Source organism: Molothrus ater, chromosome 29 (genome assembly GCF_012460135.2).
Source record: "Molothrus ater isolate BHLD 08-10-18 breed brown headed cowbird chromosome 29, BPBGC_Mater_1.1, whole genome shotgun sequence".
NCBI lineage: Eukaryota > Metazoa > Chordata > Aves > Passeriformes > Icteridae > Molothrus > Molothrus ater.
Window position 1 is genome coordinate 1753184 of NC_050506.2, and position 27267 is coordinate 1780450.

The window sequence follows — 27267 nt, forward strand, 5'->3', positions numbered from 1 at the left end:
CCCTACAGATTATCTGCTTCCCAAACTCGTACACTCACATCTGCTCTTCTCCTGCAACAGCTGGGCACGGCAGGGGCTGGGGGTGCCTGGGTGGGCTGGGGGTTTTGAGGGGGGATTAGGGCCCTATATAGATCTGTATGTGTGTATCCCATACTCTGGCTCTACCCCTACCCTGACCCCGACCTTGGGGACACCGTGGGACACACACACACACCGTGCCCCCCGTCCATGGGGTGACCCACCCCGGGATGGGAACACCTGCTCCGGCTGCTGCTCGTAATCCCCGGCCTCTAAACGGATTAAAGGGGATCATATCAAAGGAGGGGGGATGCCCGTGAAGGGGGAACCCAACGGGTTAACCAGATTTGGGGTCGTTCGGGACTCGTCCATCGGTGCAGCCCGGTGCAGCCCCGTGCACTACAAGTCCCGAACGACCCCGCAGAGATGCAGGAGCCGGGGGTGTGCTGGGGGGGGAGATCCGAAGCGGGGAGCGGGCGGGGATGATGTCAGCCTGCGGGGAGCCCCAGCGTGGCCAATGGCGCTGCGGGGCCGGGCCAGCGGCAGCGGCGGGGGCGGTGGCGGCGGCGATAGCGGCGAGAGCAACGGAGCCCATTCATGATCCAGCGAACGGGGCCGGTGGCAAGTAAAGCGGAACCGGTGCCCTGCAAAGCGGCGCCGGTACCGCCGTCATGGAGACATCGGGGCATCTCCACGATTCGGGCGTGGGGGACTTGGAGGAGGATGGTCGGTGTCCCTGCCCGTTACCGGGGGATGAACGGTCACCGCCGCCGCCCTCCGCGCTGCCGCCGCTCCAGCACAGCCTGTTGCACTCCTCGCCCGGGTCGTTACGGGCCCCTCCTCCTCCTCCCGCCGCCCCCGCCGCCCTCCACCCTTCCTCCCGCCACGGCAGCCAGCTCAACCTCGGCGACCACCCCGCGGGCTCCGGGGTGGCGAGCAGCAAACACCGGCAGCCCAGCCCCCTGGTCCACCGGCGGGACAGCAACCCCTTCACCGAGATCGCCATGAGCTCCTGCAAGTACAGCGGGGGGGTGATGAAGCCCCTCAGCCGACTCAGCGCATCCCGACGGAACCTCATCGAGGCCGAGCCGGAGGCGCAACCCCTGCAGCTCTTTGGTGCCGGTGAACCCCCCGAAATTGTTGTCTCACGCGAGGACAACCATGCGCCCACCGCCCACCGTCCCAGCCGCCCGCCCGCCCGGCCGGCCCCCACCACCTTTGCCAAGGGGCCCAAGCGCAAGGCACAGAACATTGGATACCGCCTTGGGCACCGCCGGGCACTGTTCGAGAAGAGGAAGCGCCTCAGTGACTACGCGCTCATCTTCGGCATGTTTGGCATTGTCGTCATGGTCATTGAGACTGAGCTCTCCTGGGGGCTCTACTCCAAGGTACCGGCGGGGCCGGGGGGTGTGTGCGGGGTGAACGCGGAGCCATTTGCCCCATCTGTGCCACGGGATAAATATGGAGCTGGTGTGGAGCGGAGCAGGGGCAGACAGGCTGGCTGGTGACTGGAGGGACGTTCCCAGAGCTTTCTTTAGCGGATGCCGCAGCCACAGGTGTTGCACAGGGCGAGCACCCGGCTGGAGCTGCAGGGGCTTCGTGCTGGCGGCTGCTGCTCTGTCCAGTCCTGCCCCAGGCACTTGCAGCAGCAGCAGGCACCGACCCACTGAGGTTTGTGGTGCCTGTTGCTGGCATGGCAGTGCACTCCTCACGAGCACTGTGCCCCCGGCCGTGCAGCGAAGCACCCCCTGCCTCCTCCTCCTCCTCCTCCTCCACACCCCTTCCTGCCTTTTTTTTTGGCCTTTTTTTTGGCCTTTTTTTCCCTTTTTTTTTCTTTTTTTTTTTTTTTTTTTTGCAGGACAGTGTCTTTTATTTATAATTCTCCCCCCCACGTCCCTTCCAGCTCCTGCTCCCAGGGCTGCGCTGGTTGGCAGCGATATGAATAACTCTTTGTATAGACATCTGTCATGTTATTTATACTTATCCAGAGAGGGGGGAAGGCATCGGCACCCCCACCAGCACCCATGGGCGTCAGCGGGGCCGGCGCTGCTGCCGAGGGGGCTGGGGTGCAGCCAGCGGGGGTCCCGGTGCCGCCCGGGGAGGGGAAGGAGCGGTGGGAAGGGGAAGGAGCGGTGGGAAGGGGCTGCTCCCCCCTTCCTGCCATGATCCATGGGCACTGCGAGCACGGGAGGTGGAGGAGGGGAGAAATACAGTCGGGGGTCCTGTGATTTTGGGGACCCTGCTGCCTCCCCAGCCTGGTTTGGGGGGGGGGGGGTCCTGAGCCCCATCTTTGCACGGCTCAGTGGGCATGGGGGGTGCAGGCAGCAGCTGCGCTGCTCTGTCTGAGGCTGGGACATGCCAAGCTGGCATCCTCGCCGAGAAAGAAAGATGCTTCAATGCCAGAGCCTTTTTTTCTGGAGGTTCCCACTCCCCCTTTGGCAGGAGCAAAGCCGAACCACCATCCCCCACCTGCATCTGCTACCTGTTGAGGCTGGCAGGCTCCGTGTGCCCGCGTGCCTGGCGCCAGGGGGACTGTCCAGCCTCACCAGCAGAATGCTGCCATGCCCAATGGAGCTGCTGTGTCAGCTGGGGAAGACCCCGTGAGTCAGCGCTGCTGCCATGCAGCAGCTGTGACACGCCGCTGCCCCACTGTCACACCGACAACCGTGCTGACAGCCACAAGCAGGGTGCAGGACAGTGCCTGGCTCTGGCCTCTGCAGGCCCCTTGGCCAGATTTGCAGCAGCTGTGAGTGAATCCCCCGGTGGGAAACCAGAACTCGCCGGCAGGGCCGTGATCACGGGTGTGGGAGCGCCTGTGGTGCGGATGGGGTGCAGGCAGTGCAGCCCCAGCCCTGCCCCACGGCCCCAGCCATGCCAGCCACAGGGTGCCAGGGCTGAGCTGGGCAGCAGGGACACACTGGCCAGGGCTTGCCTGTCCATTGACTGCGGGCAGGACAGGGCCTCTCAGTACTGCTGCTCCCACCACCTGTGTGAGGCACCCTGGCATCACCTGGTGCAGCAGGACGTGTGCCAGGGGTGCCAAGGCCCTTCCCCACTTTGGCCCCGACCCCATGTTGCTTGGGATGCGGGAATGGCTCTTCCTGACAGCTCTCCTCAGGCAGGAGGCATTGGTACACCCTGTGTGATGCTCGCCAGGTGCCCCACGCAGGGTTTGTGCCCCTGAGAAGGGTCTGGCCAGAGCCACCTTGGCACAATGCTGCCCCGGAGCTTGCCTGTTAATAGTAGTGTTTAGTCACAGCACTTTTCTTAGCACCAGCCATTATATCCACACAATTGCACAGCCAGAGCCAAGTCGTTAACAATGCGGTGCCGCCTCCACAGCAAATAGTCCCTTCTCTGCGTGCAAACAGCCTGTGGGGATGAGGAGCACGGGGAAGAGGGAGCCCAGAGCCAGCCCAGAGCCAGCCCAGAGCCAGCCCAGCACGCTGGGGAAGCCAAGGGTTGGGTGCCATGAGCGAGCTGGGCCTTGGCAGGCCGGGTGTGCCAGGCCTCAGCAGGCCGGGGGTGGCACAGAGGTGTGGGATGGGGGCTAAGGGGGGTTGGTTTGGGGGTAACATCCTGCTGAGGGGCTGCCAACTCTCCCCGTCTGTGGGGCTGGACTGTGGCTGGCACGCACATGGGTGAACCAGCATCCAAAGGGAGCGCTGAATCCTGCTTTTCACAGCCATCAGGGAACCAGGGGCTGGTTTAATTTACATAAGGCTAATTAGCTGGAGGGTCTGGTTAGATTTTCTGTGTGGATACCGTAACACTGGGCTCAGGCTGGATGGGGCTGGGGCACTGATGTTGCACATCTCAGAGGGGAGGTTGGGAACTGCACTCAGCAGAGCAGAAGAATTAAAAAAGAGTTTTTGTTTATTTTTGCTGGTGGTACCAGTGGTGCTGATGGTCTTGATGGTGCCCTTTCTACTGTGTCAAGCTGCCTGGGGGGAAGCTGAAGCAGCAAAAGTGCCTTTGAGGATGGGATAGCAGGTGTTGGGGGCAGTGTTCCCTTGGGGTGTGGAGCCCAGTGCCAGCAGACTCCCACAGCTGTGTGCCCCTTAATGCCTTCCCTGCTTTCACCCTGCAGGACTCCATGTTCTCCCTGGCCCTGAAATGCCTTATAAGCCTCTCCACCGTCATCCTGCTGGGCCTCATCATCGCCTACCACACCCGGGAGGTGCAGGTAGGTCCTGGCATCACCAGTGAGGGGCTGTGGGGTTTGCCAAGCACCTGAGTGGGACACGGCACCTGAGCTCACACCCTGGAGCATCCTCCCTCTTTGTCAGGGTCTTGGGGGGCACTTCTTGGCCTGTGAGAGCCCCAGGTGCTGGGCAGATATACTGGTGGCTTGGGGAGACTGCAGCCAGGAAGGGCTCAAGGCAGTCAAAGTGCCAAGGAAAGCCAAGAAATCCTTTCCTAATCAGGGCTGCACACTCTCTTCCTCCCTGGGAAGTTAAAGGAGTCCCAGTTTGTTCCAGGAAGGCTCCGCTTCCCTGTGCTTCGGCACAATGCCAGCCTGCTCAGGGCCTGGGAGGAATGAATCACCAGGCAGGAGAAGGAGCATCCTGGGAAGGGATGTCAAAGCCCCTGGCCCTGAGTGCACCAAAATCCCACCCTGTCCCTCCCGAGGCTGGGGGGCTTTGCCATGCAGGGGCTGGCAGCAGCACCCACTCCCTGCCTGCCCCAGTCCCCACTCCAGCTCAGCCTGCGCCCATGGGGACCAAGCCTGGGGGTGAGTTGCTCAATGCAAATATTTGAGAGCTCTGCTTGTTGCTGCAATAATATTTACCCCAGGATGACGGTGGCTGGGGTCAGCCGGGTGAGCTGTGCCCTCGGTGCTCGCTGTTTCCTCTCTGCTTGTTGTTCCTGGCAGTGGGTTGGGCAAACACAGCATCCACCCAGGCAGCACACAGGTCATCCCACCTCTCCTGCCCTGAGCAGAGCCAAAGTGCCACTGCTGTCCCTCTGCACCCCACCATGATCCCAGCTGCTCTGCCAGGCCAGTCACACTGGGAGACGGGGAATGAGACAATGAGATGAGTTGGACTTGATCTGCTCCAAACAAAGTTGTGCTGGCTGCTCATTGCCCTGAGTGTTATAAAATGTTATAAAGAAATTGTTGACAATCCAACAAAAACTGAATGGGGCTGCCAGAGCTGTAAATCCTCGACTTCTTGTACCTCTTGGCCAAGGTGGGGGACTGTGCTCAGCTGGCCATGGCACTTGTCAGACCTCCCAGCCTCTGGGAAACAATCAGCCTCTTCCCTCAGGATTCCCTCTTCAGCTCTTGCCCAGGGAAACTGGGGCTGCCTCATCACTGGAAGCGTCCAAGGCCAGGCTGAATGGAGTTTGGAGCAGCCTGGGGTAGTGGAAGGTGTCCCTGCCCATGAAAGGGGGTGGAATGAGATGAACTTTAAGGTCCTGTTCAACCCAAACCAGTCCGTGATTCTATCATCCTACTAATTGTGTTAATTAGTCCTTTGAAGGTCTTCCTGTGCCTCAGTTTCTCTGGGGCTGAGGCATCACTCAGCACCACGTTATATCACAACAGGTGAAGGAGAGCAGTGCTGGTAATGCTGTCAGCTCCTGCCAGGGTGCTGTGGATGGGCAGAGACCCCCTCATCCCTGTGCTTGGAGTGCCTGGAGCTGTTCAGGCTATTATTGGTGAAACTTTAGTCCTCATGAGGCGTCTTGGTAGCTTTTCTTGGCCTCTGTTTTCCTGGAGACATGGTGGATCTTGTCCCTGCCCCTGCTGGAGCCAGTGATGCTGCATGTGTTGGGAAATGCCCCCTTGGGTACCACTGAACCACTCCAGGTTTCCATGGAAACCCACTTTGATGCTTTACAGGTACAGAACAGAGAGGGGCTGGCTCAGGGGAATCCTGCCCAAATCTTGCTCCTTCCCCTCCCTGGCCTATGGCAGTTCTCCATCATACAGTCAAAAGGCTCCTGCCTTTTCCGCTTGCTAATTTGTTTATTTTAACACCCTTTTCCAGGAAGGAATAGGCTGTCAGCTTGCTAAATGCCTGAGGATCTCCCTTGACAGCTTGGAGCATTTTTGTAAACAATTTCTCAAACAAAGCAGCTAAAAGGAGCAGAGTTTTCCCTACAGAAAGGGAGGTGGCTGGGACAGCCACTCTGTGACTCAGTCCCCGTGGCTCCTGCCATCCCCAGGGAGAGCCCCAAATGCCACGCTGGGCTGGCACAGGTGTACTGGGGCCTCTGGGGGGTTGCTCCTGGGCTCAGGGCCAGCTGGGGCCGTGCTCCCCACTCACCTCTCACCCTCTGCCTGGGCTCTGCCCAGCCCTGGCTCTGTGAGCGAGCCAGCGTCGCTCCACGAGTGAAGGATTGAGGACACGGACAATGGCACCAGCTGCCACCTCCCCCTTGGATCCCTTCCTGGTGCTTCCTTTGGCAAGTGCTGCTTGCAGAGAGGCCCCGAGCCCGTCCCTCCTGCTGGGTGTCCCTGTCACACCAGGGAGGAGCCAATGGCAGCCTCAGGACTGCCCCTGCCGAGTCACCTGCATGGGTGATTCCCAGGGCTCTGCTGGCATCCCAGGGAGGCCAACGGAGCTGCCACCCCCTCCCAGCTCCTGCAGAGACCCCAGCTCCATCACTGATGATGGGAGAGGAGCTGCTGTACCCAGGATGAACCGTCAGTTGCCATGACAACTGAATCCCATCTCCGCCAGCAGCTGGATGCTCCGACTGTGGTGTTCACTGCCCAGATACTGCCCTGGCACTCAGGGTGTGACAACTGTCAGCAAAATCAGTGCAACCCCAGGAGCAGAGGGACTGGGGTGACTCATGCTGGGGCTCTGTGGCACCATGGCTTGCCCATTTCTGTGGCCTGGATGAGGGGGATGTTTTGGGAGGTGGGCTCCTGCCAGCCACATTTTGAGTGAGCTTGTCCCCATGCTGTCCCTGGGTGTGTGTGCTCAAGGCCAGGCACCTTAAAGTTTTGGTGACCATCCCTGGCACACACTAGCAGGGCAGCACAGAGCTTGGTGGTGACTCATTCCCATGTTTTTCTTCTCCCATCCATCCCCAACCCTTCTGGCTGAGCCACACCCAGAGCTCCTCTTAGCTCTGACCCCCAGATCCTGTGGAGGGAGGGTCAGGGATGGCAGTGGGCAGGTTGTGGGGCCACTGGTGACTGTTTTGCATCCTGGCAGCTCTTTGTGATCGACAATGGAGCTGACGACTGGCGGATAGCGATGACGTACGAGCGCATCCTCTACATCAGCCTGGAGATGCTGGTCTGTGCCATACACCCCATCCCTGGGGAGTACAAATTTTTCTGGACAGCTCGCCTGGCTTTCTCCTACACACCATCTCGGGCAGAGGCCGATGTGGACATCATCCTGTCTATCCCCATGTTCCTGCGCCTCTACCTGATCGCTCGGGTGATGCTGCTGCACAGCAAGCTCTTCACCGACGCCTCCTCGCGCAGCATCGGGGCACTCAACAAGATCAACTTCAACACCCGCTTCGTCATGAAGACACTCATGACCATCTGCCCTGGGACAGTGCTGCTGGTCTTCAGCATTTCCCTCTGGATCATCGCTGCGTGGACAGTCCGTGTGTGTGAGAGGTGAGAGGGGTTGGGGTGCCTGGTGCTCTGGGATTCAGGGTGTTTGCAGTGAGCTGGGGTTAGGGGCTTGTGGCAGCTCAGGATGCTCAGGGCTTGGTGGTTTGGGGTGCTCAGCTGTTAAGGATGCAAGGAGGTGCGGGATGCACGGAGTTTTGGGATGCAGGGAGGTTTGGGAGGCTCAGTAGTTCAGGATACGAGCATGATGAGCAGCAGTGTGGAGGTTTGGAATGCTCCACGGTTCAGGATGTGCAGCAATTCAGGATGTGCAGCAGTTCAGGAATGCACAGAGGTTCAGGGAGGTTTGGGATGCAGGGAGGTTTGGGATGCAGGGAGGTTTGGGATGCTCAGGACACGAGCACGACAACAGCAGTTTGGGATGTGTGGAGTTTGGAATGCTCCACGGTTCAGGATGTGCAGCAGTTCAGGAATGCACAGAGGTTCAGTATGCACGGAGGTTCAGGATGCAGGGAGGTTTGGGATGCAGGGAAGTTTGGGATACAGAGTGGTTTGGGATGCTCGGTAGCTCAGGACACGAGCATGACAAACAGCAGTTTGGGCGGTGTGGAGGTTTGGAAAGCTCCAGGGTTCAGGATGTGCAGCAGTTCAGGATGTGCAGCGGTTCAGGAATGCATGATGATGTGCAGTGCCTCTGGAAGCTCAGCAGTTTGTGGTTTGGGATTCACGGCAGTCTGGAATTCTCAATGGAGATGTGATGTCCCAACAGCCTGGAGGAGGGGGGGTGTTGGGGCCTCAGTGGTTCCCTGCACTGAGCCCTGCTGTTACAGATGATAAATTGCACAGGCAGGAAGCAGAGCAGGGTCAGCCCTGTCCTCACAGGGTCCTTGTGCAAGGGAACATCTGTGGTGCCAGAAGCTCCAGGAGCACGGGTGGGGGACAAGGAGAGTGCTGGGAGCTGGGGGCTGTGCATGGGGAGGACCCAGAGGTGCTGATGGGGAGTGACAGGGCCTGGCTCAGGCTCCAGCATCGCTGCAAGTGACTGCCATGACAACACTGTGGTGACATACCCACAGCTTGATGGCATCACGCCAGCACCAGCGTGCTCAGCACCGGGGTTGCTGTGGCGACCAGCCTGGTGGGTATCACTGCACCTCCATCTCTCAGGGACCTGCCACCACTCTTTGTCTACTGAGGGAACCAGGGGGCTGTGCTGGTGGCATCCCAGGGCTGTGCCAGAAGGTTTTCTCCACAGCCACAGTGCAGCAGCACCCGGGGAAGGGAGGGCAGGTTCTTCCAGGAGCTGCCCTGTTGTGGTAGCTTTGTGTCATTCTTGGAGCTGAGGTGTGAGGGATCACAGCAACTGGCAGCCCAGGGTTACCTGGGACACCCAGGTTGATTCTAGATTGCTTTCAAAGTGAGAGGAAGGCCACCCCCCTCCTCCTCAGGGTGGGACCCGTTGCTGTGGTCACGCTGCAAAGGGGCATTAGGGCAGCTGGAAGTGCTGTGGCAGTGGCGTGGGACGGCACGCTGAGATTTTATGAGCTTTTACTGGCTGCATTTGCCTTCCTGCCTCCCTTAATGATGCTCTCCTTATGAGCTGGATGCTCAGGCTGTGCCTAATTGTGTTTGAGAGATTGTGGTTTGTGCCTCCTCAGCAGGGAGCAGGAGCACAGGCACCCAGGACACACACAGGAGGGTAATCCAACAGCTGGCAAGGCTCAGGCTGGAAGAAGCAACGAAGAACTATCAGGAACAAAAATCCCCAGAAATTATGCAGACGAGGCACTGCAGATCATTGGCAGTTGCCATCACCTCCCTCAATGTACAGAGAGGCAGAAGAGAACCCAGGTGGGCTGGAGATGCGTCAGTCCTGGGGGATGCAGGACTGGGGGAATGCAGAAGCCCTGGGACACGCTCTGTGTGTGAGGGATGCCACATCCCTGGGGGAGGCACCAGCCCTGGGGGCGTCACACAGCTCCCACAAGGGCTACCCAGGACGTGTCCCCCTGTCCACACCGCCCACCTGGCACTGGAAAACAGTTTCCAGCCATTTGCAGCACCATTCCCCAGCAGCACCCACTGGGCCCAGGCAGTTCAGAGGTGGTGGTGCCTCTCCAAGACATCCTGGGGCTGGGGTGCCACATCTTATTGGAATATTTACCAATCCAGCCAGACAGGACGTGCCTGAGCTTGTCTGGCCCTTGCTGCTGAACCAAAAAGCAGCAACTGTGGTGTTTCACCCCACAGACGCTTTGGGCTGCCTGGGTGTGTGGTGTTTCACCCCACAGACACTTTTGGCTGCTGGTTGTGTGGTGTTTCACCCCAGAGACACTTTGGGCTGGCTGGGTGTGTGGTGTTTCACCCCACAGACACTTTTGGCTGCTGGTTGTGTGGTGTTTCACCCCAGAGACACTTTGGGCTGGCTGGGTGTGTGGTGTTTCACCCCAGAGACACTTTTGGCTGCTGGGTGTGTGGTGTTTCACCCCACAGACACTTTTGCCTGGCTGGGTGCTGTAGCTGGGCACTGCAGACAAATCCAGGCCTGCAGGAGCTCTGGTGCTGCTGGGATGGAGCTTCCCCCCATAACAGGGGCTGCTCCTCAGGTTTCCCTGTGTGGAGAAGCTTTGAGGCGATGGTGAAGGAAAGGAGTCGGTTCTGATGGAGGGTTTGGATCCAGAGCTTTATTCTGGCCCTCAGGCCTCTGAATGCAGCACCAGCTCCAACAGAACTCCCTGAGCCCGGGGTTGCTGCTCCTTTGAACCCCGGGGAGAGGGGCAGGGAAGGGGCAGGGAGGCCACCAAGCAGGGACAGGAGGGGAGGGACAAAGGGACAAAGGACACCTGGATGGCCCAGTGCCCCCCAGGGGTGGAAAGCATCTTTTGAATTTTGCCAATCACTTCTGGAATGCCAGGGCTGACAGACAGCGCTGGGAGGGGAAAGGAGAGGTGACTGACACACCTGGCAGGGAATTTTCACGGAGGGACCCGAGGTTCTGAGGTAAACCCCGAAATCACAGCGCAACAACGGCACCGAGCTGTGCTCTCCGTGGCTGTGGGGGCAGCAGCAGCATCCTCAGCATCCTCAGCATCATCCTCAGCATCCTCAGCATCCTCCCGTGCGCCGCGGGGCCGCTCCTCTCGCTGCTTAGCAACCCCGCCCGCCGCTCCGGTGCGTGCCCGCCCGGCCCCACGGAGCGCACGTGTGCCCCAACGTGTGCCCGGAGCACCGGCCGGGGCTGCCCCGAGCCCGAACGTGGCACCGTGGTCACAGGGGTCCGAGGATGAGGGAAGAGAGGAGGATCTGACTCCGTGTTTCAGGAGGCTTGATTTATTATTTTATGATATATGTTATATTAAAACTATACTAAAAGAATAGAAGAAAGGATTTCATCAGAAGGCTGGCTAAGAATAGAATAGCAAAGAGTGATAACAAAGGTTTGTGGCTCGGGTCTCTGTCCGAGCCAGCTGGACTGTGATTGGCCATTAATTAGAAACAACCACATGAGCCCAATCCCAGATGCACCTGTTGCATTCCACAGCAGCAGATAACCATTGGTTACATTTTGTTCCTGAGGCCTCTCAGCTTCTCAGGAGGAACAAATCCTCAGGAAAGGATTTTCCATAAAAGATGCCTGTGACACAAACGTGTGCCCAGAGCACCAGCCAGGGCTGCCCAGAGCCCGGGGTTGGTGCCGCTGCGCTCAGGGCAGGGCTGTAGGTGATGCTCAGGGCAGCCAGAGAGGTGAGGGTGGCTGTGTGCAGGTCAAGGGATGACAGAAAGTGCCCCAGACCCTCTGCTCTTCACCCCAGAAAGTGCTGCTGGTGTCTGAGCAGCTGGCCCCTCTTTCGGGTCAACCCCTCTGGTTTATCAATCTTGCTCAAAATGCTGCTCAGTGCAGAAAATGTCCCCCTGTCCAGCAGGCCTGGAACCCCCTCCCTGTCCAGCATGATGCTCTTGGGGCTGTTCCCTCAGGACATTCCACCCTGTGGGATGAGGTGGGCTCAGATCTCCTCAGGACAAGACACTGGATGGGAGAATTTTGTGTGTGTGCCTCACTGCTGGCACTGGAATTTTGGGGAGCGCCACTGTGGTTGTGGGCCCTAACTCCCACAGAGCCCATAACCTATCTAGCTCTGGGATGATCGTGGGTGCCCCACTGCTGGCACTGGAACTTTGGGGAGCATCACTGTGGTTGTGGGCCCTAACTCCCACAGAGCCCATAACCTATCTAGCTCTGGGATGAGCGTGAGTGCCCCACTGCTGGCACTGGAATTTTGGGGAGCGTCACTGTGGTTGTGGGCTCTATCTCCCCTGGCCAACCCTGCCCAGAGTGAGCCTCACCATGGCCGAGGGTGCTTTCTCCTGCACCAGGACCTCATTTGAGTCCCCAGCTGAGGGAAAAAAACATTTCAGAAGAGGAGAAAACCCAACTGCTCTGCGAGTGATGCTCTTGGAGCTGGGATTGCCAAAAGCTCCATCTGTTTTCCCTCTCCAGATCCTGTGAAGAGGCTGGGAGAAGCCTGCCAGGGAGGCAGGAGAACAACCATCCTGTTCATAGTGGGGTAAAGGCCCTGCCTGCCCCTGCCAGCTTAGGGCTGAGTTTGGCTGCCAGGAGTCAGCACCACATCCCTGGCAGTTGTACCTGCCTGGCTTGGCTGTGCCCTGGGGAGCTGGAGGCAGCTGGGGCCCCTCTCTGTGTGCTTGCTGGAAGAGCCAAAACCCAGCTCTGGGACAGCCAGAATGGTCACTGACCTCACATCCCCAGCAGGGACCTGGAAAATCTGCAGCATTCCCAAAGCTGCAGCCACTCCACGTGTGCTGTGTCTTGAGTGTGTGTGAGCTGTTCCTGTGCTCCTGAAAGCCAAGGCTGTGCCAGAGGCTCCACAGGACCCATCCCCAGCAGTTCTGCTGGCAGCTGTGCCCTCTGGAGTGCCACAGCACCAGTGGGATGCAGGGGGCTATGCCAAGGGTGAGCTGCTGTGCTCAGAGCCTGTGCAGAGCCACAGCTCTTTATCCCTCCAGCCAGTCCTCACTGCAGCACCACTGGGGACACACAACAGGGCTGGGATGTGGTGACAGGTCTGACTGAAAGCAGAAGCCTTTTCCACCGAGTTTTTGCTCTCATTTTGTCCCATCTGGGTTTCCCAGCGCCAGAAATTACGCAACCACTGCCACTATGGCACATCCTACTGCGCTGCTAATCCTGTACCCCAGCCCAGCCCAGGCTGGGGGAGCCCAGGTACCCCCATTTCTGCCCCATCCATCCCTGTCCCCTGCTGTGACACTGATGCCCCTGTCTCCTTGGCAGGTACCACGACCAGCAGGATGTAACCAGCAACTTCCTGGGTGCTATGTGGCTCATCTCCATCACCTTCCTCTCCATTGGCTATGGGGACATGGTCCCACACACCTACTGTGGCAAGGGAGTCTGCCTGCTCACTGGCATCATGGTAAGGGCCATGCTGAGCTGCTTTCCCTTCTGTGGGCTCTGCCTGTCTCCATGGCAGAGGAGGGGCCTCTGGAGTTTACCAGTGCCTGTTTCTCAGCTGTTTTGTCAATGTACAAGGCCTAATGAGTCCAGCTCTGAGGTCTCACAGCCTGGAAGTTGAGAGAGTTGTCTCAGCTGATTAATTTGGGGTGGATTTGGGCCCACAGTCAGTAAGGGTGGAGTCAGGGAGCAGAAGGGCACCTGAGCATCCCTTGGCCATCCTGGTCCACATCATCTGGCTTCCATTGCTCATCTGCCAGGGGTTCCTTTCCTTCTCAGCCAAAAGGCCACCATTCTCCAGAGTACCTGCCCTTAGAAGCCCACCACGAGATCTCCTGGCTTGTGGGACTTTCCTTTCCAGCCAGGGCTGCTGAAGGAGAAGCTGGGGGCTCCTCACAGATGTTCCCCAGCCATCAGCTCTGCCCACCTCAGCTCCAGGCCCTGGGGATGGAGCCATCCCTCCTCCCAGCTAGGGCAGACCCCATGAGTACCATCAGCTGGGGAGGGGCTCCACCAAGAAGAATTCATCCTGTATCACCTGCAAATCTTTGATGTGTCTTGGATGAGGCCAGAGGCAGCAAGGCTGGTGTTCCTGGTGGGAGAAAATCCCTGTGGATGGGGGTGATGCAGCAATTGCCAGCAGAGGAGGAGCTGCTGGCTCAGCTGAGGGGGTTCCAGCTTCCCAAAACCCTTGCCCAGCCAGTGATGACTTTGAAGTGAGGCACCATCTGTCAAAGTGTCCCCCCACCCCTGGGAACGGAGACCCCCACGCCCTCTGGGGTTGGAGGCTTTGCTGGGCAGTCAGCACCAGGGGTAGAGTCACTCATCCTGGTGGCAGTCAGAGAGTGCAGCAGGACCCTTGAGGACACTGAAGGATTCAGGCCAGCAGGTTAATTAATGGCTCTTTAAGGACAGCTTGCCAGGCTGACAGCACTCTGCCAGAGCACTGGGGGCAGGGGCCCAGCTGGAACGAGCAGAGCTCAGGAGCACAGCAGGCACAGAGGCTCTGGAAAGGACAGCTCAGCACAGATGTGCACTGGAGATGGTGGCTGCCACGCACATCTGGCCCTGATTGCTGGGATAAGGGAGTTCCCAGCCGCACCAGTTTGAATTTGGAGCCCCTTCTCTGCTCTCACCTGTGCTGCCTGGTGTTTCCCCACTGCTCTCCCAGCCCAGACCTCTCTTGGGAATGGAGGGCTCCTCATCCCACAGGGCTCTGGCACGGGGCAGATCTCTGGTCTGCAGTGGCACAGGCTCCCCATCAACCACTGCTGACCTTGCTGACAGCCCTGGCCTCTCCTGTTAGTCACAGAGCCCTTCATCAGCCACTCAAGGACACCCAGGCTCTGCCAGATCTTGTCAGGATAACAGGGAGGACACGTAGCTTTAGGAATCTGCAGGTTTCAAGGGTGAGGGTGGGAGTGCTGGTGTTACAAAACAGAGACAAAAACTGTTTCCCCACCTGATGTCCCTGCACAGGGTGCTGGATGTACAGCACTGGTGGTGGCTGTGGTGGCCAGGAAGCTGGAGCTCACCAAAGCTGAGAAGCACGTCCACAACTTCATGATGGACACACAGCTGACAAAGAGGGTAAGGTGCCATGGGGGCATTGCTGAGTGCCAGGAGCTGGGGTTTGGGCCACCGTGGCAGGAGGGAGGCGTCAGCACCTCTGGATCCTGTGGGTATCACAGTGGAAGGAGGTGCCAGCATCTCTGAGTGAAGCTACAACAGGACAGGAAGGTGTTGGCACCTTTGGGTGTGGGTCCTGCGGGTACCACTGCTGAGGAAGTTTTCCAGATGCTGTGGACATTGCACAGGCACAAGTGTTACACCGAGACAAAGAGCAGCAGCTCTCTTCCAGGGATTGAGGTGATTTTGGGAGCACACTCCCTCCTCTTCCAGAGCATGATCTCACTCCTCTTGCTGTCAGGAAGACAACTGGATTTCAGTGATTCAGTGTCCACCACAGAGAAGAACCATACTGCGAGGCTCCCCTGAGGAGAGCCTGCAGCAGGGTGCTCATGGGGTCACCAGAACTGGTGTCACATCCCTGGTAGCATGTAGGAGCAGCAGGAGGTCGCTGGTGTCGGCAGCCTCATCATGGCAAAGCATCAGCCAACCAACAGTGGTGTGTCATAGAATGGTCTCTGCTCAACAGAAAACATTTCAGAGGGGATGGTGGCAAAAGGAGCATCAGTGCAGCCCTTGGAAAGGCAACCAGCGGTGGGATGCAAGCAGGGCACCCACTTCACCCCAGAGAGCCCCAGACAAAGCCCTGACACCCCAGCAATAGCCAGGACCTTGGTGTGACCAGGCTGGGAGAGCAGAACAGCTGGTGAGCCCCTCTGCACTGCCATTGATAGGGGTCTGCAGGCTCCATGCCAGGCAGAGAGCAGCCAATTGCTCCTGGAGTGAGCAGCTGAGCTGTGGTTCAGGCACAGAGCCTGCAGAAATCACATCCCAGCACCAGCAGCACAGCTGGGACCTGCTGGTCTGGGACCTGCCAGGATTCACAGATGGGTTCCCCCCTGTCCATCGTGCCCAGCAGAAGCTCCTGCTGATCTCTCTCAGGAGGCTCCCAGCATAGCAATGGAGAATGTGTTAGAAATTCTGAGAAAGAGCCTGAAATGCAGCATTTTCTCACTTTCTCCAGCCTGCAGGCAGCTGGTGGAGAAAAAACTTTGGGTTTTTTTGTTGTTTTTTTTTAATTGAGGTTTATGGTACAACTTTGTGTGTAGGCAAAGAGCCAGGACTGGGATGTGGGTACACCAGGGGCCAACAGCTCTGCCTTCTTTTACTCCTTGAAGTGCTCAGCATCCCCTGGAACAGTCCAGGAGAGCTTTGTGGGTGCAGAGCCCCGCTCCAGCTGGGGCAGGGCATGGGCAGCAGGTCCATGGCAGAGCCAGGGCAGCGTCTCTGGGGTCCCACATGGCTGGTGACCTGCAGCCACTCTTCCTTCTCAGATCAAGAACGCGGCAGCCAACGTCCTGCGGGAGACATGGCTGATCTACAAACACACCAAGCTGCTCAAGAAGATCGACCATGCTAAAGTCAGGAAGCACCAGAGGAAGTTCCTCCAAGCCATCCACCAGTAAGAGGCTGTGCAGTGGGCTGGGGGCAGGCTGAGCTCCAGATAAAGCAGGATCCTGTCCCTGGCAGGGCTGTGGGGGCAGTTTTGCATTGCCCAAGATGCAGGCAGGTGCCCAGATGCAGTTTGGAAGAGGGGAGGGAGTGCAGCCTCGTGCTCTTTCCTTCTCCCCAGGTTACGGAGCGTGAAGATGGAGCAGAGGAAGCTGAGTGACCAAGCCAACACCCTTGTCGACCTCTCAAAGGCAAGTCCCACAGGAACCCTGTGGCTTGGCCAGACTGAGTGTTTCTCTTCGCTTGGAATAACTAAAGCAGACTTGGCTGACCGCAAAATGCTCCGACTCAGTAAATGTCAGCAAGGAATAGCTGCTGTGGGATGGCTGCTCTTGCAGAGCAGGAGATACACATTCATGAGCCAGAGGTTCCCTGCAACCCTTTTTGCAAGGGGTACCACGGCTCAGCAGCACAGGGCCAGCAGAGTTTCCTTGCTTTGATGGCCAGGGATGAGCCAAACTGCAGTGGCAGAGCCCTTGGAGAAGCTGGGGTGGGCTGAGATGGGGCAGCTCTCAGGGGTAAAAGGGGTAGAGGGGTGAGCTGAGCCAAACTGCAGTGGCAGAGCCCTTGGAGAAGCTGGGGTGGGCTGAGGTGGGGCAGCTCTCAGGGGTAAAAGGGTGAGCTCTGTGGCATTAACCCCTCCAGCCATGGTACTAACTGTCCCCCGTGTCCCCTCCCCAGATGCAGAACGTGATGTACGACCTCATCACAGAGCTAAACGACCGCAGTGAGGACCTGGAGAAGCAGATCAGTGGCCTGGAATCCAAGCTGGAGCAGCTCAGTGCCAGCTTCAACTCCCTGCCCCTGCTGATGGCTGACATGCTGCGGCAGCAGCAGCAGCGCCTGCTCAGCGCCGTCCTGGAGGCCAGAGGGGTTGGGGTGCCCGTGGGCACCCCCCAGACCCCTCTCTCTGAGAGCCCCATTGGGGTCAGCTCCACCTCCTTCCCCACCCCTTACACGAGCTCAAGCAGCTGCTAAAACACTTCAGCCCCTTCAGCCCCGCCGTGGACAGGGGAAGCATTTCCACACAGATCGTGAGGTCTCTGTGAACTTTTCCTCTGGTCCTTGAACCGCTGCAGGAGCCTTCAGCTGGAGCCAGTAGTGGGACCAGCAGTGCCGAGCGTCGCTCGGAGCTTTGCCAACGCCTTGGTATTGGGAATTGCATCCCTCTTCAGGTGCCTCTACACGTGGTGAAGGAAGGGGACAGAAGGTGATGCCTTGGGCCAGCCTGTGCCGCGGCGTCCGGTGGCAGACGGGAAAAACCCACGCTCAATCTCAGGTCTTCACATTTGAAAACAAAACAAAACAAAACAAAACAAAACAAAACAAAGCAGAACACCAAGTCAGAAGCACTGAAGCAACGGAGACACCGGAGGGAGAGTTTTTTCTCCCTGGGGCGCCCCCCTGGCCCCCTGGCCTCTCAAGATTGCCAAACCTCGCCAGGCAGATGCCAGCGTGGGGAGGATGGTGACGCAGGCTCTGGCTGACGCTGCCTATGCTCCATTCCATCTCCTAGCCACAGGACAGCCCCCTCACACTGACAGCTGGGTGACCATGTCTGACTGTAACCTTCCTGTGGAGTTCTCTGGAGCTGTGAGTGTTTTCTACCCAGAGAAGAAACGATGGACACTTCTTCTTTCTGGTCCTTAGTGTCATATTCTGCCTGGAGACACGTGCCAGAGCCAGGAAAGCAGTGCCTACAGCGTGCAGGGCCACGCAGGGCTGCCCCCAGCCAACGTGTTGGTGGCCAGTGATGGGGCTGGCAGGCCAGCTCGGGCACTGAGGGGGTCTCCAGGTGCTCACATCACTGCCTGCTGGGAGCCTCCCAGCATTTTGCAAAGCCAGTGGGCTCTTTGCAGCAGTCTCAGAAGTGCTGGATGAACACCCCATCAGCTCCAGCTGTCTCCACTCGTGCTGGGAACATCCATGCTTGAGCCCAGTTGGCAATGCCCAATCCACCAGGATCAAGCAGGAGCTCACTGGCAAGTGATGTGGTAGCAGGGGCAGGTGCTTCATCTGTTTAAAACAAAGCCCATGGCCTTCGTGCCACTTCTGCTGGGTTTGGTGGAGGGCAGCAGCACTCTCTGGCACCGTCTTGGCACAGGCACTGCTGCCCATGCCTGCCAAAGAGCAGCACATCAGACCCCATCACAGTTTTTTGCTGGTGTTCAGCTTCCTGAGGTACCCTTGGCATCACCTGGCTGCTTCTGGAACCAGCCACTTTCTGGTTTGCTTTCACCATTTCTCCCTTTTTCCTCCTGAGTTCTTCTTCCCCAGTGTCATGTTCTGGCTTTCCTGGGTCCTTGCATGGAGCCATGCCAGGCTCTGACTTTGGGGTTGGTGTTTGCTGCTTTCCACGAAAACTCAGCAGAGAATATTTCTATATTTTTAAACAGATGAAGTAACCATGTAATTACTCTGCAATATTAATTGCACCTCACCCAGCAGTGTCATAATTGTAATCAGTCACTGTGTTACTCCAGGTATACTCAGCCTGTAACGCTCTCCTTTGTAACTTTTCCCCCCTTCCATAAATAATGCTGGATTTTGTGCACACGTAGGGGTAGACACCCACCACCCCCCTGCACCACCACCCCTACACCCCCAATGCTGAAGAATTTCCTTGCTGCCAGTGGTGTGAGGTGGTTTCACTCCCTGTGCCCTGCAGCTGGAGTTACATAGAAAATAAGCAGTAATTAGTGAGGAGTGCTGCCCCCATGCTGGCCCTAGGAGGAGGAGGAGGAGGAGGAGGAAGGCTGCAAAATGAGATCTCTGTGCTGCAGAGGTGCTGGAAGCAGGGGACAAACACACCCATCCCCGTTGCCTTCAGGCAGGCACGTGCCCATTGCTGCTGGTCCTTGGCCAGTGGGAGATAAACTGGCTTTGGGAAGGAGCTGCTCTTCCAAGCTCTTGCAATTGCTGTCATTGATGTCCCACGGATGGCTGGGGATTCACTGCTGCCTTGGAAGCCCCCCATGGTCTATTCTCAGCCCAGCTGCTGCTCCCTGGGTGCCTGTGGGTGCCCCCCCCTGTCCATCGTGCCCAGCAGGAGCTGCTGCTGATCTCTCTCAGGAGGCTCCCAGCATAGCAATGGAGAATATGTTAGAAATTCTGAGAAAGAGCCTGAAATGCAGCATTTTCCCCAGCCTGCAGGCAGCTGGTGGAGAAAAAAAAAATGCTTTCTGGGCTTCAGATAGGAGCAAACTGCCCATGGAATGGTGCTGTGAAGATGTGTCCTGGGGCATCAGGGAGCCAGAGGAAGTATTGATCCTTAAAGATCAATATTGCCAGCAGGAACCTCCCTGCCAGGCACAGATCAAGTCTGGGGAATCCAACCAAGTGAGACAAGAGCAGGAGCTGCCTGGAGGTGCTAAGGGCCACAGTGAGAGTGTTGGGATTGCAGCTGGAGCAAGAGCCCCCTGTTCTGGGGCAGAGCAGCTGCTGCTGCAGTGGGATTCCACAGGGCTGGGGCAGTGGATCCCTGTGCACCCCGCAGCCTTCCTCCCCTGGCCTCATCTCAGCACAACCTGCAGTGCAGCCACCCTTCTGCCTGTGACCTGGGGTCTGCACCCTGCGCCCTGCACCCTGCATCCCACACACCCCCACAACCCCATCCCACCCCTTCACCCCCATCCCACACCTGGATGCCCATCCCAATCCCCATATCCCACCCCTTCACCGCCCATTCCACACCCCTGAATGCCCATCCCAATCCCCATATCCCACCCCTTCACCCCCATCCCACACCTGAATGCCCATCCCAATCCCCATATCCCACCCCTTCACCCCCATCCCACACCCCTGGATGCCCATCCCAATCCCCAAAGCCCCTATCCCACCCCTTCACCGCCCATTCCACACCTGAATGCCCATCCCAATCCCCACACCCCTATCCCACCCCTTCACCCCCATCCCACACCCCTGGATGCCCATCCCAATCCCCACACCCCCATCCCACCCCTTCACCGCCCATTCCACCCCTGAATGCCCATCCCAATCCCCACTCCCCTATCCCACCCCTTCACCCCCATCCCACACCCCTGGATGCCCATCCCAATCCCCATATCCCACCCCTTCACCGCCCATCCCACACCCCTGGATGCCCATCCCAATCCCCACACCCCCATCCCACCCCTTCACCCCCATTCCACACCCCTGGATGCCCATCCCAATCCCCACACCCCTATCCCACCCACCCCCCTGCCAGTTTGAGCAGCAGCCCTGACCCATTGCTCCCAGCACCAGACTCCACCATGGCCAGCACTGAGACCAACCCCCTCCAGCCCTGCTCCAGGAGCCCAAATCCCACCTGAGGCCACGGGGGGAGGCAGGAGGAGTGAGGAGCCCCCAGGGCCCGCCGTGCCCACCCAGAGCTGCTCCCTGATGGCAGCTCCAGGTCACCAGCAGCCTTGGCTGGCACAGCCCCGGTGAACAGCTCCAGTAAATGCTCCCCAGCCAGTCCAGCCCAGCCCACACACCTGAGATGATCACTTTGGGTACCCTAAGGGACATCAGGACAGAGAGAAGAGATCGGCAGCCGAGGTGGAAGAACAGCACGAGAGGAAAATCGCAGAGATGCCGACCTCCTGCAAGCTGGGAAGCATCTGATCCCACAGCCCAGTGGGGCCAATGCCCCTCCAGGACCCACCTGACCCAGCCAGTCCCATTTTTGGCACAGTCTTGGGGGCTTTTTTTTTTTGCTCCACGAGTCTCCTTCCTGCTCCGCCTGCAAGGAACTGTCCTAGAAATCCCAGAAAAATTCCACAATCTCTCTGCAAACTCATGGATGTTTCTGTCCAGACTTAAGGAGCTTTGACCTGGGTTTGCATCTTGCCTCTGTACTGCTCGCTTCTTTTTTAATGATAGGGGAAAGCATAATAGTTTATTTTAACTATGAAATATATTGCTATATTATGATGGTTATGGTAACTTTCAATTATGGTTTTGTACCCAACACGGTTGTTAGCAAGGCAGCAACACCAGGCTGCTGCCAAAAATGTCTGTTTCTGAGTACAGCTACCACTGCCAGTGAGGATGGGGGACAGGGAGAGGTGCAGAACCCACGCTCTTATCCTTTATCACCCTTGTACTCATTTCCAGTACTTGGAAGCTGACCTCTAACAGGTCTGGATCTGCGTGTGGCCCAATGGCACCAGAGCTTTGCTTCTCCCCACAGAAAGGTCAGGCTCCCCTTTTTTTTCCCCAGGTTCTGGAAAGCCATTTTGCCCCAGGTTGTGTCCTCCAGCAGAAGGAAGAGACTCTGCTCCCTGTGCACAAGCTCTGCAAGAGTCAAAATTCCCCTTTTCCTCCAGGGTGGAGGCTCTTGAGAAAGCAACGCTGCAGAGCACATTTTCATAGAATTATGGAATCATTAAGGTTGGAAAAGTCCTCAAAGAGCATCAAGTCTAGCTGTTAACCCAGCAGCACCACCAAGCCCACGTGCCCGAGTGCCACAAACACAAATCTCCTGGATTCCTCCAGGGATGGGGACTGCACTACTGCCCTGGGCAGCCTGTACCAGAGCCTGGCCACACTTACACGCCAGAAATTTTCCCAATATCCAACCCAAACATCCCCTGGCACGACTTTCAGGCATTGTCTCTTGTCCTTTCACTTGTTACTTGGGAGAAGAGACTGGGACAGGTCCAGTTGACGTTTCACACCCTGCCCTGGGGAGCTGCAGCTTCTGCTGAACCTCAGGATATGATGGCATGGGAGGACAAAACCCTGAGCCTGAAAGAGAAATGAGAAGAGGCTGCAGGGATTGTTTTGTGTCAGCATTCCAGGCTGCCCAGAGCTGTGTCTGCCCCATCTCTGGAAGTGTTCAAGGCCAGGTTAGATGGGGCTTGGAGCAACCTGGTCTAGGGGAAGGTGTCTCAGCCCGTGGCACGGGGAATGAGATGAGCTTTAAGTCCCTTCCAACCCAAACTGTTCTGTGATTCCATGATTCTGTGATTCTATGGACTCCTTGAGCCTCAGAGAGCATCACTACCTTACCTCCAGCCCCTCCTGAGCTGCTGGACCTGATCCCTGCTGGATCCTAAGTCTTAAACTGCTCTTTGGCAGCCACACTTTGCCCTGGCCAGTTTTCACAGAGCACGATGTGTCTGGGAATGAGCAGCACCTATGGAACCAATTCCTGCTGCTTTTGTCCAGAGAAAGTCCAAAAGTCCCTGCACTGGCCCTTCCTGGTCAGAGCTGCAGTCACTGCCATGCTGTCACCGTAGAGCTGTGCTGGTCTCACTCTTCCAGGCCAGTCCAACCCAGCAGAGCCCCAGCAGCAATGAGCTGCCATGAGGTCTGGATGCTCCTTGCTGGACCCCAGACCTGAAATCTCTCCGCAGAAACCAGCTCTGATGGAGGAAAGAGGCTGGTTCTTCTTCTGAGAGGCCAGGGCTGAGCCTCTGCTGCTGCCAGCCAGGTCTGGGGCTGCCAGGGGATTCCTGGTCCTCTCCCTTGGGCTTTGCCTTGGCCACCAGGTATGTTTGGTGGGGGGCAATGGTGGTGATTGCTCAGCAGGTTGGGAAGATTCTGCTGCCAGGCTCTGTACTGACTGCTCTGAGCTTCTTCTCACCTAACTCCAAGCTCCCTCCTAACAGGCATCCAAAGGGTCCAAGGTTGTAGAGAGGGGAGTTTGCAGGAGAGAGAAAAAGCTTCTTCCCCATGGCATTGGTTATTTCCCTATGGGATGAGCCACCTCAGAGCCCCGTGAGGCACCAGGCAGGGCTCCAGAGCCCAGTGGGTGCTCTTGGCTGGGGGCCCTGGTGCTCTGCGCACCCAGCTCTGCTCCTTCTTCCACCCAAAGTGTTCTTCCCCCCGCTGGGGTCTCAGCACTGCCCATGCACCTTCCAGTGGGAGCTGCTTGCATGTTCTCTGTGGTCAGGAGCCAGTCCTGGGCTTTACCTTCCTCCTTCAGGGCCGGTCTCTCAGCTGGAGGACAGGAGTGGGGGCTGGCCCATCCGACAGCAGCCCATCCCCACAGCATTGCCATAAACCCGAGCTGTACCCAGAAACAGGCATGTTTTAAACTATGGCTTTAACCTGTTCACTGTAAAAAGTGCCTTGGACTTTAATCTGAAGAGGTCACTATCTAGAAGTATTTACCTGTGCGGGTGTGTAAGGATGCAGCTCTGTGTGCAGAGTTACACACACAAATATATGATCTATACGTACAGCCACCAGTGCCTCAGACCCTCTGTTCTGCAAGCCACGAGAGCTCTTTCCTTTCAGGCAGGCATTCCTGACCCAGGCACCCCTTGCCAAAGTGAAACTTCGTGCTCAAGGGTTGTGCTGGGTGCAGGGCTTGCCCTCAGCAGTGCTGTTCATCCCCAGGAAGCAGCTTGGTGCTCCTCAGGGTCCGTCTGCACAGTCTGGGAAGCCCCCAGGGCAGGGGATAAATCCCTGTCCCCTTGTGCAGAGGGAAGCTGAGGCAGGGGTCACATCGCTGGACTCCCCATGCCAGGAGCTGCCGGGCACTTTGGAAAACCAGGGGGAACCCCCAGGTGCTTTGTTCTATGGGAGTGATGAGGGGTTTTCCAGACTCCTGGTCCCCAAAAGGATTTTTGGTTGCCAAGTTCTTGGGCTGTGGCTCGAGAAAGGAGCGTAGGAGGTTGGTGCTTTTTCCCCTGGCTCTGCACTGAGGCTCCTCACGCTCACCCAGCTCCGCTCAAACATCAGAGCTGGGCTGCTCCCTCCAGTTCATCCCTCACCCCTTAAAAAAAACCCACAAGGATAAAAGTTGTCTGGGGGGTGCAAAGAGCACACACATAACTTTCCCAAATTTAATGCACTGGTTGAGATAAGGGGAAGCTTTCCCAGTGAGCACCACTCTGAGCCCAGCAATGGGGCAGTGCTGGTTTCAGCTCACCCTGAAGATGGCACCCCAAATTCCACCCTCATTTGCAAGCTAGGAGGACGCCAACAGAAACAGCTCCCCCAGCTAAACATGGTGCTGTGGAGCCAGCAGAGGAGGAGGGAGATGTGCAGTAGCTGAACTGTGATTAATCAATAAATCAGGCTTTTTTAGTTTTGAGCTAATACGTCTAAATCCTAAAAATACCTCCAGCAGCCCGGGGGGCTCTCTGATAGGTGATTAAACCCTTGGAGCTTCATTTCCAGGATTAATGGCTTAGAGCAGCAGAGCCCTGCTGTACAAAGGCAGCTCTGGTTCTGATACTGCCCATGAAGGCAAGGCAAAATACGTTAATCTTTATGTGCGGCATGAAATCTGTTTTAAATAATGGCTCAGGATTAAAGTTTCTCTGAACAGAAAGGTAATAATGGCCATAGTGCAGATCTCCACCTCCCTGTGCCTGCCCTTTGCTTTCCCAGTCCCAGGAGTGAGAGGGAGGAGGAGGAGGAGGAGGATGCTGCTGGTGTGAAGGTCTGGGCAGCCTTTTACACCCAGCTCAATGTGCCTGCATCAGTGCTGGAATGTGCAGTGACAGGAGGGGAAGCGCATTCCAAAGAAAAGAGGGGAAAAAAGGAGGGGGGAAAAAAAACAAAAAACAAAACAAAACAAAACAAAAAAAACCCCCAAACAAACAAACAAACAAAAAACAACAACAACAAAAAAAAAAACAATCAAAACCCCCCCAAAAAAAACCAAACCTCAAAAACACACACACAAAAAACACCCCCCAAAAAAATCACAAAAAAACCCAAACCCCAAAAACACACAAACACACACACACAAAACCAAAACAAAAACAAAAACAAAAACAAACAAAAAAAACCTCACCAAAAAAACCCCCCAAAAAAACCCCCAAAAAACCCCAAAAAAAGCTGTTGTTTTGCTAAACAGTTCCTTACAGATAGAATTTTCATAAAAAGTGGGGAACTACTGGCTTTCCACAAGGCAGAGGAAAATCCCAAGCAAACCGGCTCCACAGGGCACAGGTTTGAATCAGCCTCTGCCTGCTGGGAGTGAGCAGATGTGGGAGGCAGCTCCTGGGGGCGAGGGAGGGGCAGGCAGGGAACAGGGGCTTTGGAGCAGGCTTTGCCTTTGCAGGCAGGCAAGTGTTCTGTGCTGAGCTGAGGCCTCTAAATAAAAATAAAAAATAAAAAATAAAAATATAAATATAAATGTATAAATATATAAAAATATAGAAATATAAAAATACAAAAAATAAAAATATAGAAATATAAAAATTATAAAAATACAAAAAATAAAAATATAGAAATATAAAAATACAAAAATATAAATATATTTTTATATTTTTATATATAAAAATATAAATATATAAATATATAAATATATTAAAATATAAATATATCAATATATAAATATATAAAAATATAAAAATATAAATAAATAAAAAGGTCATTTCCCCAGTCAGGAGCTGGGAGTCTCACTCCCTGCAGAGAAGCTTTTGCTTCCTAGGGGATGGGGTGGGTGGTGAGTGAGCAGGAGAGGTGGATTCCAGCTGGGCAATGCAGATCTGGTGCCCAGCTCTTGAAGGCAGGAAGAAAAGCATTCAGGAAAGCCTCTTCTGCACTTGCTGCAGAGATAAAATGAGGTGGTGGGGACCTGTCCTGTAGCTATTTCCATCTTGGATGTGCTGCTCCTTTTCCAAGGTAAAATTGAGGCTGCTGTGCTGTTAATTCACCCACCCAGCCTTGGTGCTCCTGGCACGGAGGGGTTCATTCATTATTGCTCATTACCAGCAGTGGTGTGAGCTCTGCAGGCCAGATCAGAGCGGGTAACATCAGCCAAGCAGCTTGGCACCACAAAAACTGCTCCTGAGCCCTCATAAACCCACTCAGGGCTGCTCCAGCTCTTGCTACAGACCATTGCAATGGGCTCAGTGAACTGCTGGAGCCTGTGGCAGTGCCAGCTCCCCTGCTCAGTCAGGAAAGCACGGCTGGGGCTGCATGCAGGGGCTGGGGGGATGCTTTTTCATGCTTTTTCCCTTCTGAGCTTCCTGCTCAGCCCCAGCATTTGCATATCGGCTTCCTCCTCTCTCCCTGTAATTCCTGAGAGCACCTGCAAAGGAGGGAGCTGCCTGATGAGAGGCCAGGCTGGATTCAACAGCATCTGTGCCCCTGTACATGTTAAACAGGTGGAAGAAGTCATCTCAGTTTCCCAGAGGCTGCTGGCCTGGTGGTCCCACCATAAGAAAGGTTTTTGAGCAGGGATGGGCTGGAAAATGACACTTTGCTACTCAAATGATTGTTTTGGGGTTTTCTGCTGGGGAGCAGTCACAGTGTTGGAACAACAGCAGCCATCCCAAGCCAGTTGGTGCTGGGGGCTTTGCTACAAAACCCACAGAGAGATGAAGCTGTCACTTCATCCATTATGACATTTCAATAGAACTAGCAACCCAGGGCCAGGAGTGGGGTCCAACTCCTGGGTCTGCTGGGGAGGAGCTGTGAGAGGACAGCAGAGCCCCCACAGCCACCCTGCACCAGGGGAAGCCCTTGCACATGTCACAGGGACCAAAGAATTAAAACCATAAGGCGGCATTGCCAAAAGCATTTGAGGTGTGAGCAGGTGCTGAGATGGGGGATGAGGTTGGACGCTGCCACCTAACCTGTACCAGCCAGTGCAGAGCCTGTTTCCATGGAATCACAGACTGGTTGGAGCTGGGAGAGACCTTAAAACTCATCTTGTCCCACCCCCTGCCATGGGCAGGGGCACCTTCTGCTATCCCAGGTTGCTCCAAGCCCTGTCCAACCTGGCCTTGGACACTGCCCGGGATGGGGCAGCCACAGCTTCTCTGGGCAGCCTCTGCCAGGGCCTCCCCACCCTCACAGGGAAGAATTCCTTCCCAAAATCCCATCTAACCCTGCCCTCTGGCAGTGGGGAGCCATTCCCCCTTGTCCTGTACCTCCAGACCTTTGACCAAAGTCCCTTTCCAACTCTCCTGGAGCTCCTTTAGGCACTGGAGAGGGCTCTAAGATCTCTTTGGAGGCTTCAATCCTCCAGGCTCTCCCAGCCCATCTCCAGTGCAGAGGTGCTACAGCCATGGGAGCATCTTCATGGCTTCCTCTGGAACCTCTCCAGCAGCTCCATGTTCTTATGCTGGGGCCCCAGAGCTGGACACAGCCCTGCAGGTGGGGAGGG

At 56.6% G+C, this 27267-nt stretch overlaps 1 protein-coding gene across 1 annotated transcript; it reads left to right on the forward strand.

The window, feature by feature from the left end:
- The first annotated feature begins 601 nt into the window (after positions 1-601).
- Positions 602-23380, forward strand: KCNN3 (potassium calcium-activated channel subfamily N member 3). The gene is made up of 8 exons (XM_036397809.2): positions 602-1406; positions 4109-4204; positions 7197-7615; positions 12882-13023; positions 14541-14651; positions 16025-16152; positions 16324-16393; positions 16884-23380. The coding sequence occupies exons 1-8, from the start codon at positions 690-692 to the stop codon at positions 17178-17180; spliced, it is 1980 nt and encodes a 659-aa protein (XP_036253702.1). The 5' UTR covers positions 602-689; the 3' UTR covers positions 17181-23380.
- Positions 23381-27267: the final 3887 nt, after the last annotated feature.